Genomic DNA, 15,103 nt, shown 5'->3' on the forward strand with positions numbered 1-15,103 from the left:
AAAGATACAGTTGCCATACTACTGTTTTCATGTGATTAAAGACAACAAAACTGGGCAGATATGTGAGTTTCTTCACTGTAAGTATCAGAGTATCAGAAGAGATCTCTTACTAGATTGCAGAAGTAGCTTAATGTTTAGACATCTCTTTTTTGAGCGTGATAAGTGAATGTTGATCTGTACAGGTCTGATCTGAATTGAATTATCCTGACTGATGCCATCTGAGAATGACACATCATTTCTTTTAATTCATTTTATCCCAGGCAAAATGTTTATACATTTTACAACTTACCTTTAATCTAGCTAAACAAAAACCCATCAGCAGTAAGAGAGATCAGTGGTCTCTTATGTAGTTTAATTTGTGACTTCCAGTTTAATCATCAGCCTCTTAAATTTTTTAATTCTTAGAGATATTGAGGGTTCATGATTCTTCTCAGGTTTAGCTGTGGTAGCTGCAGGAGTTAATCACGTTTTAGCCCTATTGCAGCTAAGTCTCACAGAGTTTATGCATGTAAAGCTTCATCTTCCTGATTGTGGGCTTCTCTGCTGGGGTCTTTGCTTGGAAAGACCTGGAAGAGAAAGCCTCACACCCATGTGCCTGCATTTCTCCTAGCTGGCTGATTAGCAAGCAGTAGCCTGTTCAAACTAGTTGTATCTGAGATGATGGAAGAGGAAGCAGTCTCAGACCTATAAGATAAACAATAAGCTTGGATGGCCCTTGAGGGGCATACTTCAGGGTTCCTTTTATGGAGAGTATACTTTTTGGAAGGTTATTATTAATAGGTAGTAGTAAGATACTAAAAAGCCATTCAGGGCGTTACACATGGGGAGAGGAAATGCTGGTGAAATCATGTATCTTGGACCTGCAAGAGGGGAAGGAGAAGAGAATAAAATTATGCTTAGCGAATAGAAGGGCAGAGATCAGGAAAGGTGAAAAAAAGATATTACTGATCTTTAAAACAGCATGTGAGGACTGTCAATGGAAGATCTACATTGTGCCTTGATCTTGTAGAAAAAATAGGTAAGAAATCAAGTCACCACAACAGACAGTAGCTCATGCTGGTTTCATGTTGGTTTCTGAACTGTGAGCAGTCATAGAAGCTGAGTAGACAGCTCCCCCAGCCTCAGAAGAGGTGGTACCAACTTAGGAGAGGAAACTTTCCACATAAGTCTGTCAGAGCTGAAGATGTTACCTGACCTAGAGAATGCCATTTCTTTTATATGCTCTTTGAAAACCATTATCTGATGTGAGAATTGAGGGATAGCATACTTCTGTTCCAAATATACAAAAGAGGCAGCACATTGCAGGGAACACTTGTTTTGTGCAGTGTTCTTTTTGTGTTATTATGGATAAGTTCAGATTTAAGCCCTGGAAGATGAAAACAAAGGTTATTTTGAGGGTTCTATTGATCTTAAAATATCATTTTAATCAATATGAAAATAGTTTTGTAACAATTTATTCAATTATTCTTCTTAACATAACTTCAGATCTATCAGTACCCTCTTTCTTGCTAGCTTTTGATTGCTTTAAAAGTTGTAGTAAGCAACATTGTGGTTATAGACTACAAGACCTGGTTGTTCCTGAAGGAGTATCTCATGATTTTTGTCCATGGATGGTGGTCTTTTTTGCCAGTAATGATTATCTGAGGAAGTGATGTCATGCTGAAAGTACTGACTTCTACAACTTCTAAGATGCTGCAAATCAGATTGAGGGTTAAATGTTGCTTTCGTAGTCCTATGGTAGAATTGATAGACGGCACCCATTTGTGCTAAGATGAATGTTTGCAGTAGCATTCAATTTTTTATCACTGTATTTTGGCAGAGTAGATCTTTTACCTGATGCACAGATGTAGAATTGTCTGTCCAGCATAGGATAAAACAGTATTTAACCTGCTCTCACTTGTATAACACTGTGGTCATCGCTAAGTTTTGTTTGTTGGTACAAGAAGGTTTGCTGTGTTAAAATAGAATGTGTGAGATGCTACCTAGCTGTCTTGGTAATCTATTAAAATAGAAATACATTTTCTGTGATTCTGGCATCAGATAAATACCCAGTTCAAATAATAAAGGTGCTTGGAGTAGAAAATGTTGTCCGTGTGAATAGGTTATGCAAATGTGATCTTTATGTGTCACTGAATTATTTCAGTGGTTATCACTGGTGAATGGGAAGAGAAATAATTCAGTATTAATGTACTGAGCTGTGTCAGGGATAGCATGTACCTGTTTATGCACTTCCCTATAGATGTCCTTGGCTGGTCAGTTTTGTACGTGGCAGCTCTCAGACCATAGCTCCTGATCTATGGTTTGGAGTTACATCCGTGTGCGCAGGGGAGCTGCTGCTTAGCCCAACGGTTCTAATCTTCCTGTTAACTTTGCCTCTAATGGGACAGCACCTGCTATGTGAATGCAAAAACTAGGATGGGACTTCTAACTGTGGCTGGTGCAGATTGTCTGCAAGCCCGATCTATTTCTATCTACATCAAATTTATGCTGTTTTCTAGAAATGTATCATAGAATCATAGAATATCTCGAGTTGGAAGGGACCCATAAGGATCATCGAATCCAACTTGTCTTTGGGAGAACAGATTACTTACGTGGATAAGAATATTTGTTAAGAAAATGGAGGATTTCATTTAGGAAAATAATAGCAAACATCTTGTGCTTTCTAGTAACGATTAAGAGTGACATTTTAGGTTGGTTTTGGTATGTTTTGCTCCCTTTAGGAGTTTCCAGAACTACAGGAAGAACTAACTGTCCAAATGTATGCTACAACTTTATTAATGTCAATTTATTTTGTTATTAATAATTAGTTTGGTAATACATGATTTGGTATTGGAAGGTTCCTCTTCAAAAATCATGCTTTCACACTTCTTTTAATGAAGAAAATTCTTCAGGCTGTTGAAACAAGATGTGGACTGTCACTTTTCTCTCTTGTCAGTGGGGCTTACATCATCAGAATGTGAAGCACAGACTGTTTGTTCTGGCCTCTTTTGGCCTTGAAATCTGTGAAATAGAAACTTGAATTGCTAAGACAGCTTACAGGTTGACTTTGTATTTTAACATTAGTAGAATAGTTGTCATATTTTATTAGAAAAACCTCATTGCAAAAATACTTTGCTAAAAGTCACAAATGAGAGATTAGGGAGTGAAATGGGGTAGTTGTGTGCAAATGAACAGATTCTTACTCAGAGAGAGGTAGAGTCATTAAAATAACCAGTTGTAGTGGTTGAAATGAAAATATGTCTTCTCTGGAGTGACCAGAGAAAGGCAGTGTGCAACAGAAACCCCTGAACGACTTCAGAAATTTGTTTTTCATTCCTTTTCCTTTGGGAAAGACTTGGCAGTAGCTAGTAGGCTACCTCGACTGCATGTTTGTCTTAGGTAGAAATATTCTGAAAGAAACCAGCAGTTGTTTGGAGGAATAGTGTTTTAACAGCCTGACCAAGATCGGCACCGTCTCACTTGTTAGTCTGCTTCCTGTCATATTAAAAACTTAGCTTAATAAGCTCCATCTCAGAGTTCTTGTTAAGCTCTTGAGAACAGTCCAAGGAGATGGCCTGTCCTTCCATAGTCTGTTCTGGTTCATATGTGTTGATGAAATTCTGGTGTGCTGGAGTTAAAGAATCAGTCCTTAGATGGCTAGTTGACCTGTTTGGATTATGAAGAGATGGTCTCCATAGCTTTCTTGCTCCGCTATATATGTTCTCTTTGTATTCTGCTCTTTATAGCTGTGCTTTTCTCATTTCTTCAGAAGTCAAGGGTAGGGTCCAGGAACTTCCAGCCTTGGAATTCTTCAATTTTTGTGTAATTATTCTGTCTCCATTCCTGAAGAGGTAATAAAGAGGGGGGGGCATGATGGCACATACAAATGAGTGAAAGATGCTGGGTGGTTTGTTTGATTTTTTTTTTTCTTAGAAATATGAACTCTTCTTTTCCTTTTAAACAGCTGTTAAGACAAAGAGGGTCTTCCATCTTTGGTATTTCTCCTCCCACATGATTTTCTACAGATTTTAGAACTGCAGTATACCTGTGTAACAAGGCTACGGCTAACGTGAGTTTAACAAAGCTACAGCTAACATGTGAGTTGTAAAAACAAGTGAGCAGATTTTAGTGCTTGAGAGAATGAATTCTAAAGACAACACAAAAAATTTTTTAATTTTTCAGAAGAAAACACTTATGTACCTGATGACATGAATAGGTCTGACATTCATCCCTGAAACTCAGATGACTGTTGCTAGTTCTATATGGGATAGTGTTTTATGGAATATGAGCAACAGGAAGCAAATCGTTTTATAGGTACAGAATATGTAGATATAGAAGAGCATCAGATGGCTTGAAATTTTTTATATTCTTGTTTGCACTCGATTCCTAGAGGTGGGTGACTTTGTAGATTTAATTATCAATTTGTCAGTTCATTCAGTTTCCTTCTTTTTCAGGGTTGAGTCATTTGCGATGCAGTTATGATGAACCTAAAGAAAAGGACTTCTGTACGCTGAATAACAGTAAAAAAGGATGAGCTCATGAACTTTATTTTCATTCTTTAGGGTGGTAGATCAATCAGAAATGTATGCTGCAGAAGAATGATATGACAAAAAATATATTGAAAAGAGGAAAATGGAGACAGTTTATTGCCGGTAAAGGCCTACAGCTTAAATTAACATATCTGTTCCAGACACTGTACTCTTCAGAAAGCTGTCTGTCTTTCCCAAAACATAGGGAATAGAGAATAGATGTCCTGGTTTTATTACCCAAAGGTATTTTGATGGCTGTGTTCCATATAAGGGAAAGAGAACCAAGTTTCTTCCTTGTATCCAGATAGAGGTAAGATTAGACACAGAGGAAAAAGGTTAGTTCAAAAAAAATTGCACATTTGTAATTATTGAGGATATTATACTAATTATATAATTCTGTTGAAAGATTAGTTTTTTATTTGATATCCAGAATCCTAATTCAAAATAACAAAAAGTACATCAGCCTGTGTGCAACGACAACAACAACAAAAATGTTTAATTGCGTATATTTTGTTCTGAAACATCTACCTTAGCATCAGTCAGATATGTTTCTCCAATTAAGAAGTGTAGCTCATTAAAGGAAAATAAACTGGAAAGTTTCCATGCAGCTAGCTTGACATTCATGATGTGCACAAGAGAAAAACATCACCTTACATTTTGTGTATGCAATTATGAAGAAGGTAGCCACTTCCCTGCAATATTTTGCTTTCACACAGTTGGTCTGTCTCTTCTTTTCCTTGTGTTTGGAAGGCTCCTAATTTTATTAAGTGCAGAACAGACTCAGTTCCCTTTACAAGTGAGAACAACTCAAAGCCCTCAGTGCTTCACCGGGCGTGTTCAGCTTCTGAAGAGTCAGGGTGAAAGCCACTTCCTTTATCTAGTTACTGATTTCAGCCGAGCAAAGAAAAAGGGGAAAATGAAAATTACAACTTACTATATATAGTTTGCTGTGCGTATTTCCACGTTCTTTGGGACTGCTTTTCATATTAGATTTGTGAAGTTGTCCTGGTTTCGGCTAGGACAGAGTTAATTTTCTTCCTAGTAGCTGGTATAGTGCTGTGTTTTGGATTTAGTAGGAGAAGAATGTTGATAACACACTGATGTTTTTAGTTGTTGCTAAGTAGTGTTTATACTAAGTCAAGGATTTTTCAGCTTCTCATGCCCAGCCAGCAAGAAGGCTGGAGGGGCACAAGAAGCTGGGAGGGGACACAGACAGGACAGCTGACCCAAACTGGCCAAAGAGCTATTCCATACCATATGACATCATGCCCAGTATATAAACTGGGGGGAGTTAACTGGGAGGGCGGATCGCGGCTCGGGAACTAACTGGGCATCGGTCAACGAGTGGTGAGCAATTGCATTGTGCACCACTTACTTTGTATAGTTTAATTCTTTTAGTATTGCTATTGTCATATTATTATTATTATCATTATCATTGTTTTTCATTCCTTTCTGTCCTATTAAACTGTCTTTACCTCAAATCACGAGGTTTTTTTTCCTGATTCTCTCCCCCATCCCAGGGGTGGGGGGGCAGTGAGCGAGCGGCTGCGTGGTGCTTAGCTGCCGGCTGGGGTTAAACCACGACAGAAGTGTTTTGAAAAGCTTTTTCCACATGTACATGAAGCTGCTTATCTGTTACTTTGCTGCTAAAGGGACTTCTGTCAGGTTAGATCTTGTTTGGGTTCTAAACCGGGATCTCGTATGAAACCCAGATTTCTTGGCTTTCTTGGGAGCTATGAAGCCAAGGAAACATGTCAGATCCCACAGTAAATGCATTCCTTCAGCCAGTGGTGAAAAGTGCTACAACTGAGGACAATGCTTGATGTTTAACTTACCTTTTGAAGTGTCTTGGTGATTGGGCTTTGTTTTTTCTCACCATTGTCACTCATTGCAATTGTCTTCTAATGTGTTACAGAACAGGAGCAAACGCCTGGAGAAAGTCCATGTTGTCCTTGGGAATAAATCCTGTGATTTGGATTCGCTCATTTCTACTCTGGCCTATGCCTACTTTCTAGACAAGGTAATGGAAAAAATGGGCCAAGTGGTCTTAACTCATTTGTTCCAGGTTGTTACAGACATCTTATTGTTAAGTCAGTTAAAACATACTGTAAAAACATTATTCTGGACAATGATTTTGTTATAATCAGATGTGAGGTTCTTAAATAGAAACAATCTACATTTCTTTCCATGGAAAAATTAATGAGAGGGTATTAGGTGGCTTATTCAATAGCAGCAAAGAATCACCCCTGTACATCATTCTTTCTCCTTTCTCCTTCCTGGTTTCCCAGTGATTCTGTAGGAGACAAACAGAGACAGAAAAACAAGAAAAAAAGCAAAAGACGTTTTTAAAAAAATGAAGTAAAAGGGGAAAAAACCAAACAGAAAATTCAGACTATTTCTAATTGCACACTCTGTTAAAACATCTTCCTGATAAAAAACAGGTCTTTGCATGCAATGCTGACAAATGCACACCTACGTTACAGGTCAGTCCTCCTGACGTTCTTTGCTTACCCGTGTTGAACATACCAAGAAGAGATTTTAGCTACTTCACAGAGACAAGATTTATATTGGAGGAGCTGAATATCCCGGAGTCATTCCATATCTTCCGAGATGAAATCAATTTGCACCAGCTGAATGCTGAAGGGAAATTGTCTTTAACACTTGTAAATAGCAACATGCTGACAAGGTATTGCATTGTATGTACAACAAGATGGCTTATGTGGGTTTAAGCTGTTTTATAAATTGTATTTTACATTTTTTCTGCATTAATATTGGTATTGCTATGTTAACACAGACAAAAAAAAAGCAAGTTAAAATGTATTTTGTCTTCCATTATGTCCAATAAATGTAACAAACTAAATAGTCATCTTTCCATCACTTTAAATGGAACTCCCTTTTTTAAGGACCTCGTATTTTCACACAGCTTAGAGTAGATATCTTAATTTAGTTTAAATAGTCTGGAAATTTCCTGTGACCAGTAAGTAAGAGATCAGATTTTTCTCCTGCTTCTTAGTTACCTTGCACTAAAGGCATTAAGACTTTCACACTGATTTGAAGATGGCCAGCATGCTTGCATATGTGCTGTTAAGATGGCTGCTAGATTATTGCAGTCCTTACAAACTACAGCATTTTTCTCAAAATATCGTCAGTGCCAGAGGCTCAGAGTTGCTCTGTGGAGGACCATAGTCCATACACCCATCCTTAAGAGGGAATATTTACAAGCCCATAGTGAATCTTTTATAGGGAGCCTCTTTATAATGGTCTGCCTGTCTTGCCCAGAGGGAAGGATGATTCTAGGAGGAGAAGGAAAGAATCTGAAGAGGTTCCAAATCTCTTTAGAACTTCATTTAAGATAAGTAACGTCCTGTTGTGCTATGGCCTCATCCTACTCTGAGGGGTTTGTAGATTAGAATAGAAGCAGGGAAAATTTAAAATGAGAAATATGCGTAAATCTCATAGCTATTGATTCTTTAACTTCAGTCAGCGCAGTACATCATTCACTTTTCAAAGTAAAAATTATTCGTAACATTTGCTTTTTGTTTATTACTGTCCCTTCGTGTGTTCCTTCCTTCTAAAGAATTATGATTAGTGTTTTATATTATTAAATATAGTTTGGCTTTGTTATTGCTATTATACGCAGAAACATAAAGTGTCAAAATGCAAAAAAAAAAGATCTTTTGTAAGTTTTCAAAATATTCAGTGGGGAAAATCCCAAATCTCCCCTATATAAAGAGTGATATTTTCAGTGCATGTAGAAATATTTTTTTCAAATTATTAATTTTAAAAGATTTTTATAATGGAAATGTAAACATTTAAGTCTTAGTACTTAGTGATATATCAAGCAATAAAACCACTGTGAACGCTTCATTTAAAAAATTACAGTTTTAGGACTGCATTGTGACATTCTTTGGCTTTATAGCAGACTTCAAGTAGCAATAACAATAGTGTTATAGTCCAGAATTTTACAAAAAATTTTTGCACTGTTTTACTGGGTTGTCTAAACAGCTAGAAAGAAAAAAATATATATAATTTTTAAATTTGCTTGATAGTGAGGATAAAAGTTTGGAATCAGCTGTTGTCAAAGTCATCAATCCAGATGAGCAATGTGACGGCAGCCTGGAGTTACAAGCGTCTTCATCCTCTTTAGTAGTAAAAGAGATTCTTCAAGAGGCACCAGAGTTAATCACTCAGCAACTGGCTTATCTCCTCAGAGGTGAGAGATTACTCTTTATATTAAATACTGAAAGGTTTAATGGAGTGTTTCTGAATCTGCTCATGCAGAAAGAGTGTGATCCATTCTTTGGTTAACAATCCCTTTAAAGACCACGGGAAGCTTCATAAAAGAAGCAGGGAGTAAAGAGTTTGTTAAAGAGTAACATTATATTGAATATTAAAAATGTGCATTTAAAAATAGGCATGAGAGGTCTTTGCTGTATCACTAGACAAGAATATTAAAGGGAGCTGTCGACACACCAGCTGGGTAGCTGGAAAAGCTGTGCAGTTCGTTGATTCCGGGGGCATTGTGGACAACAATATGGATTGGAATCTAATATTTACACGTTAAAGCTTCTCCTGATGGTGGTCCCTTTTTATAGAATGATGCTTTAACGGCGTGATGCAAAACTTTTACTGTGTAAAAATGCTGTAACCAAATCTTCATTGCGCTCTCCTTTGCTTTTGTATCATTTGCCCAGTAGAGTACAAAGGATGGGGCTTCAACAGTCAGAAGTATTTTAATTTCTGTCTTCATAGTTCATAGTTTATATTAGTTTCCTCAGTTTATTTGCTGCAGCAGAACTCTTCAATTGGAAATAAAACTGGGGTTGAAAAGAACTGATGGCTGCGTTTAAGTTATTTGCTGAATTTTAATAGTGTTTAATGAATTTTAAGGGGTTTAGGTTCTAATTGATGGGCAACTGTTAAATGCCCTTTTAAGAAATTAATGTGGGCATGTTTAATGAGGATTATGAAAACTTGCCTACACTTAGATTTCAGAAGCTACTGGAGTCTTTGCTTGTCATTGTACTCATCAATGTGATAACTAATGTAATGAGCATGTTATGAGAAATTACAAAAAGTAATTATTTTTTTTAATGTTTCCATAGAAGAAGCATTAACAGTGACACAGCATTTAGCCTGCTCTTTTAGTATGTTTCCATGCTAATAAGCTGTAGTAAACCTGCCATGAAATATTTTTGTAAGCTCCAAATTTCTGTTGAGTAGCTATCCAGGAACCTAGGCAAATGACCAAGCATAATAATTGGTTTTGGAGGCAGAACCAAAAAAGGCTTTCGGGGATCTCTCAGGATACCTGTTTGGTGGTGGAAAGAGTCAGGAGGCAGTGCTCTGAATAATAAAGAAGAACATGTTCAAGTACTGTACATGGTTGTAAATGTCTGCATGTTTTGGCTCTCTAGTCTGTATCCAAATTAAAATAAAGTGCTTTTATTAGAGAAGTATTGAAAGTGTTTGCATGAGAGATAGCACTTCCAGTTTTGAGGGAGATAGTAGCTTAAATTTTTTTACAAATTAGTAACTTTGTTTTAATAATTATTGTGTTTGGTAGTGCATGTTTGAGGAACTTAGTGGATGTAGGAGTCCCTGCATACCTTCTCTTGCATGGTATGAGAAGTGATTGACAAAGCCTAAACAACAAAACACAGCTGCACTTGTGACTTGATGCTTTTCTACTTCTCCCAGCAATGCAGTTTGTACGTATAAAAGACTAAGCAATACAGTGAGTCCTCTTGTGGGTCTCTTAAAATAGAAAAAGTTTTCGGTACTTAAGAACCTTCCATTGCAAATTCAGAAAAGTCAGTGAATCCCATTACTGGTTTTGATAAGATAAAAAAAATAAAATTCCTACATACAAGTGTATGTAGATGGCAGATCAAACTACAAGCAGTCTGAAAATAAAAGATCAAATACAACCTACCCAAGTCTAGCTTTTGTGTTTCTCTGTATATATTGTGGCCTTTTGTCAAAGTCCTTGCCCATGAAGTATAGCTTTTGAAATTCATCTCGCCTGTGAGCATAGGAAATAAAGGGACCACATATCATCGTCTGGAAGGAGGGGTGGCTGCTTCATTCTCACTACCAGTGAATGCGTGTGTAGAGGCTCGCAGGATGGCCCCTCTCTCTGGTGGCACTCCATGGGCATAGAGCCAATGGAAAAGCCCTACTGGGTTTTTCCCACTTTGTTATCTTACTCCCAATGTAAATCTGTATCTTGTTAGTATGTATAAATTTCAGAGGAAGTTCAGAACAGAAGGCCAAAGTGGAAGTCAGGGTGCTAAGAATTAGGATTTTATTTTCATAGCTGAGAGATCCGAACACCTGGGTCTCTGAGCTGGGAACTCATCTTTCATTTTCTGGCTTTCCAGTGAGTATTGTGCTACAAGACTTGCCAGGTAATACAAGTATCTCGTGTTTTAATAATTATCCTGTAGTGGCTGTGACAGCTTCATTTGTTGCCTCTTTTTCAAACTTCTTTTTTCTCACAGTCTGTTAGCAATTTTTTTTTAATTTTAATAACAAAGGCAGATATTTATAACCTGCCATATTTCAACTTTGAACAAACTTCACCTGCTCTTCTGTGTTTAAAAAAAAAAAAGTCAAGAGAAAAGACTTCTACTGTGAAACTGAGCTTTATTGATTTAGGCAGTTTAATATTTAAGGATTTTTTTTCAGCTGAATGCTTTCCTGGTATCTTTGTCTCCCTGTCAGACATGCTATAAGTTAATTCTACCCTTGGGCTTTGAATAGAGCCTGCTTGGAGAGTCAGAGTGTTGTACAGCCGTATTTGACTTAAGTTAGAGCTTATGCTGTCCCTGGATTTGTGCCAGAAGCAAACAATTATAGAACCTGCCAGAGTCTTGGGCCTGTATTATTTTATTTCCCCAGAGATGTTTACAAGGGGACTGTTGCCAAACTCAAGATCCATTAAACTGCTGAATCATTACATTTTCTGTTGCAGCCAGCTGGCAAAGATGTGATTCCAAGCACTCACTGTCAGGTACCTTGGGTCAGTGCACTCTCAAAAATGCCTCCTTATGTTTATTTGTATAAGGCCTTGAAGGATGCCACAAGGTGCAGACTGCAACATGTAAATAGAGACAGATTTACAGCAAGAGCATCAGCAATTTTTTTTAATGTGAATCTGCTTTTGCTAGTTGTGAGCTGCATAGCTGAGGTCTTTTCATGTCCTGTTGGGGCAGTCTGACTTTCAGTAGAGAAGATTAGTTTGTTATTCTAGCCACCCAGACAAATGTGAAGAAATGCCCTTTTAAGGACTTTGGGAATGATGCCAATTTTTTTTTTTTTTGTTCTGTCTTGTACATTGATCAGATGATTCACATATTCCCTAATTGGTGCATCCTTAATACATATGCCAGAAAAAAAGGAGCATTTTGAACTGCACCAAAGGCTGCACTTATTTGGACTGATACTTTTGTTTTTATGTATGGAAACAGTTTTCTTGGAGGCAATGCTTCCCTCCGCCTGCCCCCTTCCCCCCCAGATTACATTTTATTCCAGCTTTGTGGCTTTCCTGTTAATTACAATGAACACTGCTTGCTTGGGTCTGTTTTACAGTTTTGGTTTGTGTTTTTTTGGGGGGATAGGGAGTGTTGAAGTATACTTTCCATGAGGGACTGTTGGTTTTCCCCTTTTCCCTGTCCTTTGTTTTTCCAGGTCATGGAACAAAACCTCAACAGGAGAAATGCCTATATTTTCATTGTACTGTTTCTCTCAGCCATAAACTTATAATTCAGGAGATGCTTGTGCTGTTCTTAATGTTTTCCCAAAACGACTTCTGCCTTCATTAGATCATGTTTAATATTAATGCACAGCAATTGCTTTTGGCAAAACTAGTGCTCCACTTCCAAACTGCTTTGCAAAAAAGAATAAAATGCACATTTTTTTTAAGAGTCCTAGCCTATTTTCTAGTGACCTCTCCTTTGGAGAAAAGTATCTGTAATGTAGTGTGATGTACACAAGAAATAATATTGAATCTTGTATTACCTATTATAAATTTCTTTTTTCTGTGCTTGTCAGCAGACAGAGCAGCCTCCATTATGCTTTCAGAAACCCTGGGGGAGTTGCACCAGCACTCAGTAAAATCTGCAGGAGATTTCTGAGCCCATGTATCTCTTTTACAGCAGGTACTTACAAGAGAGCACATGACTAAATGGATTACTGACCTTTGGCCAAGCAAAAGTATCTCGAGTGAACTGTTTTTCTAAACTACCTGGAATCTTAACCCTCACAGGGATGCTGAGGAAGCCTGGGAGAGAAGATATGTGCCTTTCTTTCCTGCTGATGAGCATAGTATTAAAGAATGAAGGAAGACTAAATGCTGATCTTAGGGCTTGCTGACACCCTATTAATTTGAGAAGGATCCTTTTCTTGCTTTCATCCTAGTAGAAAAGTTAGCAATTGCAAGCACTACAGTATTGCTGTGACAAGTCGGAAAAACAGCCTTTTAAAAACCTTTCTAAGATGTCTGCCTATGATGAGGCATTATTTCAGGCTGACTGCATTTCATTCTTGTATGAAGTGATAAATCCCAAAATTTTTAGGTTTGCTTTGTTCTTTGAAGATGTTATCCCTGATCGAAATACGCAAAGGGATTGACCCTGAGATGAACTGAGCAGTGAAAGGCAAAGGCTTCCAGTTAGATGCTGCAGTACAGGGCATGTCTAAACACATTCTGATTTTACAGCTTTACAGTAATGTCTGTGTTCTGCCAAAGATGGGATCAAATCCAAGATGGCCTTACTGTTGAAGAAACCGAGAATTTGTCACACATGTGAAAGCAAGAGACAAATGCACACTGGTACCTGTAGAAATGCACGGTAGGCTGCCATAGGATGTCCTAGGCAATCTTTCCATCCCTTTTGATTGGGGAATAGGTAAATAATGTAAAAAGTTTCCTTCCACCAATCCATGTGTTTAGGAGAATTAAGCTAGTTTTATTGGCATGAGCAATGCTGCTGCAACACTACGGCAGAACTGCTTTGGTGTGAAAGAAATCCATGTATTATTTTAGCAAACAGATACTTATGATGGTTTTTGGTGCTGCAGAGCTGCTGTGATTGAGGCAGTTGTTAAAATCACAGCCAGATACTGACCTGGCTGCTAGAACCTGTCTTGGTGTAACCACAGCTTTCTGCTGCCAGTTCTCCTATTTCCTGCTGTTGGAGAAATATGAGACTCTTTCTCTTCATTCAACTCCTTTCCTGTCTTGCCTCCCAATACACTTTTGCTTGGCTCTAGAAGTGCTGGGCTACATTGGGCCTGGAGCTAGTCAGTTTAATTTGGTGGCCCAGCCCTGAACTTTACAGTAGAAACTGCCTGTGCTGGATGGGAACATTACCTGTTTGAAATACTGACATAGAAAAAAGGTTAATTAAATGATCTGCTTCCTTTTATTGTAATAGTTTGGGAATTGTTTCTGTGAGAAACAGGAAAAAATACTTTTCCTTAAATTCTGAGACTCAGAAACTGTCTTCATTTGACCGTTTCTGTATGGTTGAGCTTTTATTATGTTTTAGGAAGGACGTAGTTCTGCACTTGTTTTGTAGCTTAGTTGAAATCCAGGACTGACCGGATAAAAACTGTGGTGTAGTTATTGCTCAATTCACAATCAATCCTGTAATTAGGCTGGAATGATTTGTTGTGTGTGGAGCTAAAATGAATCAGAAGTTGCTGACCTGACACCAAACCCACTACATAGTAGTTATTGCTGTACCATTAGGCAGACAATGAGGCTTACGTCATGTTGACATCAAAACTGATGAGCTTGATTGGATATACAACTCACACCTCTCGTTTTACTGCATTTTCCAGTATGTTCGTGTTAAGATTTTCTGTTCTTGGTCTTCCACAAGTACTCTGCCCCCGAAGCACACACAGCTGTGGTAAAAGTTTGGCACATTGTGTGTCTGAGGACTTATGCAGATGGACAGACTGCCTAGCTCAACCTAGTGCTGCTGGGAGGCTGTACGGGATATGCTGCATCCTCCCTCCAGTAGGTGACTGTATGATGAATTTGAGCATGCATTGTAGGTCCAGTACTTTCTGCTGGAGTCTCCATTTGCTTTTTGTGTGCATGAGCAGTTTCCCTGTCTGCTCCTGGAGGAGGAAGAAGAGGGTGCTGAAAAAGCAGAAGATTGCTATTGCTAAAATAATTCATTTATTTTAATGGTCCCTGAGCTGCCATTTATCCAGGTGCAGCTCTGTGCTGACTGGGAGTGTGCTGTGGGCCGTGTAACTCATTCTGGTCACTGCCCTTCCCAAGGTATGGACAAGAATATGTAGCACAGACACTGTTACCTGGTTAGAGGTGGGAACAATGAAGGGATGTTGTTAGATTAATTATCCTGGAGGCTGCTGATTGAGAAACTTGCTTCATACAAAAGGGAGTGAAAAATAGACCTTGCTAATATATATAGATATCTTGGGTGCTTTATATATCTGTTATTCACCTGCAGACATCTGAAGTCTGCTTGCTGTGAAGCCAAGTTTTGTGTACTTAAATTTACAAATGTCAATCTGGGTCAGTATACTTGATTTTCATGCAGCCTGTATTTCTT

The 15,103-nt window shown here is 38.1% G+C and overlaps 1 protein-coding gene across 1 annotated transcript in view; it reads left to right on the forward strand.

Annotated features, from left to right (window-relative positions):
• The first annotated feature begins 6,259 nt into the window (after window positions 1-6,259).
• Window positions 6,260-15,103, forward strand: part of PRUNE2 (prune homolog 2 with BCH domain) — a 111,797-nt gene continuing 102,953 nt past the window's right edge. Inside the window, exons 1-4 of the mRNA XM_050913590.1 lie at window positions 6,260-6,274; window positions 6,424-6,528; window positions 6,992-7,194; window positions 8,558-8,721. Coding sequence (XP_050769547.1) covers window positions 6,260-6,274; window positions 6,424-6,528; window positions 6,992-7,194; window positions 8,558-8,721 — 487 coding nt within the window. The remainder of the gene's footprint in view (window positions 6,275-6,423; window positions 6,529-6,991; window positions 7,195-8,557; window positions 8,722-15,103) is intronic.

This window comes from Gymnogyps californianus, chromosome Z (genome assembly GCF_018139145.2).
Source record: "Gymnogyps californianus isolate 813 chromosome Z, ASM1813914v2, whole genome shotgun sequence".
NCBI lineage: Eukaryota > Metazoa > Chordata > Aves > Accipitriformes > Cathartidae > Gymnogyps > Gymnogyps californianus.